General features: G+C 44.1%; 1 protein-coding gene across 1 annotated transcript; it reads right to left on the reverse strand.

Annotated features, from left to right (window-relative positions):
- Positions 1–669: 669 nt before the first annotated feature.
- LOC123057767 (germin-like protein 11-1) lies at positions 670–1630 on the reverse strand. Its single transcript, XM_044480667.1, has one exon. It carries the CDS (start codon positions 1628–1630, stop codon positions 977–979), a length of 654 nt encoding a protein of 217 aa, XP_044336602.1. The 3' UTR covers positions 670–976.
- Between the last annotated feature and the right edge of the window lie 247 nt (positions 1631–1877).

Genomic DNA, 1877 nt, shown 5'->3' on the forward strand with positions numbered 1-1877 from the left:
GCTCGCGCTTCCTGCTCCAGCTTTCTTACCAAGTGCATCACCCTTTCTTTGACAGGGCCAGAGCATCGAACCATCCAACTGCCTAGTGTATAAGCAGTTTTCCTCCACAGAACCTGCATCCCAAGCCAGGGGACATGATTGAAACATATGTCATTACGATATTTCCACAGAGTCCAAAGAACAGCAGAATGTAGCAAACAGTCCGCTGGGTGATTTTTGTTATTCAACCACCAGGCTAGCATGTCATCAATGGACATTCCAGCGCGCTTATTGGATATATCAAAAATCACTCTCCATAGTTCTATCGCAACGACACAATTAAAAAATAAATGTTCAATAGATTCAGATTCGCTGAAAGTTTGATTCATGTATATAAAAAATAAGCTTCACTTTCAAAAGAAGGCAGGGAAAAGAAAGGGACCTCCTCAACTGCAAGGAGCAAAAGATAACAATACTAAAAGAACGGTATAGAATTCCACTGAGTAAAGCAAAAGGAAAAGCAATGCTACAATACATACAGTCCAGAGGATGCCAACCTTGGTGATGCTGAACCAAAGAGACTGGCTTGGTGTCGCTTGACAAAAATCTCATGTCACAGCTTACATAAGGTTGCAAAATTTGGTTGTGCTTGTGCGACACTAATGAGATAGAAACAACACCATAGAGAGATAATGCATAGCGTCCAGGATCATTATTATTATCATGACAGGGTTCAGGCTAAACAACGAACCTGTAAGCTAAACAGATAGAAGGCTATGGTCCCAATCTATGCGTCGCGATTCTGATCTTTATATAATTCCTAGTTTCCTACAGATATTAATCAGCTACATCACATGGTATTTACATCATTGAGTATAGAACATTACTAGACTGAGATTCTGTCCAAATACATGACAAGATTGCAACGTGGAAATCATCATCTGCGGGTAAATTTCATAATAATTAGATCCACTATCTTGATTAGTTACATAACTAATCAGGAAGTCCATGGAAAATCAGTAGTCTTGTTGTCGGAGATTTCCATCTCTCTGAACTTCATCACTCTGGCCACCAGCCCCTCAACTACATCTGAATCTGGCGCGAACATTGCATGGGTGATGCCAACTACACCAGGGTTCTGACTTTTAAGCACCGAGAACGTCGTTGCAAGACGGAAACCATAGTTCATGATGAAATGAACCAAACCACGGGGAAAGATGAACACATCCCCCTTACATAGTCTCTTCTGAAACAGCTTACCGGTTGTGTCAAAGAAACCAGCCAGCACCCTGCCATCATGGACAAACATCATCTCAGACGCCCTTGGGTGAGAGTGGGGAAGCACTAGCCCATACGGGTCGATGTCGGTCCGTGCCATGGACATGCCAAGGGTGTTGAGGCCAGGGAACTCGGCAGCGGTGACGATGACCACGTTGTCTAGTTTCCCGGCATGGTTGAGAAGCAAAGTCTTGAAATCAGAAGCCAGTATGGTGCTAGGGTGCTTGCAGAGGTAGCCGTTCATGAACAGCTTCCTTTCACCCTGAGGCGCCATAGGGCACATATCTTGAAGAGGTGGACTGTCTGACAGGCTTGGTGGTGTATAGAGGCCAAGGAGGAGGAGGTAGGAAAACATGACGGTGAAGAGCTTCATCTCTTGGACACAGAGAGGGAGTAGAGAATCATGGGTTTAAATAATGTGATGGAAAAGGAGTGAAACCAAAGCCAAGTCTGTGCAACCTGTATCAGATTTCTTGGAGTTCACTACAGAATTTGCTTCGGATTGGGGCCAAGGTAACAATCTCTGAATTGTGGCAAAAGGGTGAAGGTGTTACTATGAAGCTTTTTTGATTCTAACGATGCCCCTAGGTCGCCATTTGTTTCATCTCCAGGCTACCGAG

The sequence above is a fragment of the Triticum aestivum genome, chromosome 3A (genome assembly GCF_018294505.1).
Source record: "Triticum aestivum cultivar Chinese Spring chromosome 3A, IWGSC CS RefSeq v2.1, whole genome shotgun sequence".
Taxonomy (NCBI): Eukaryota; Viridiplantae; Streptophyta; class Magnoliopsida; order Poales; family Poaceae; genus Triticum; species Triticum aestivum.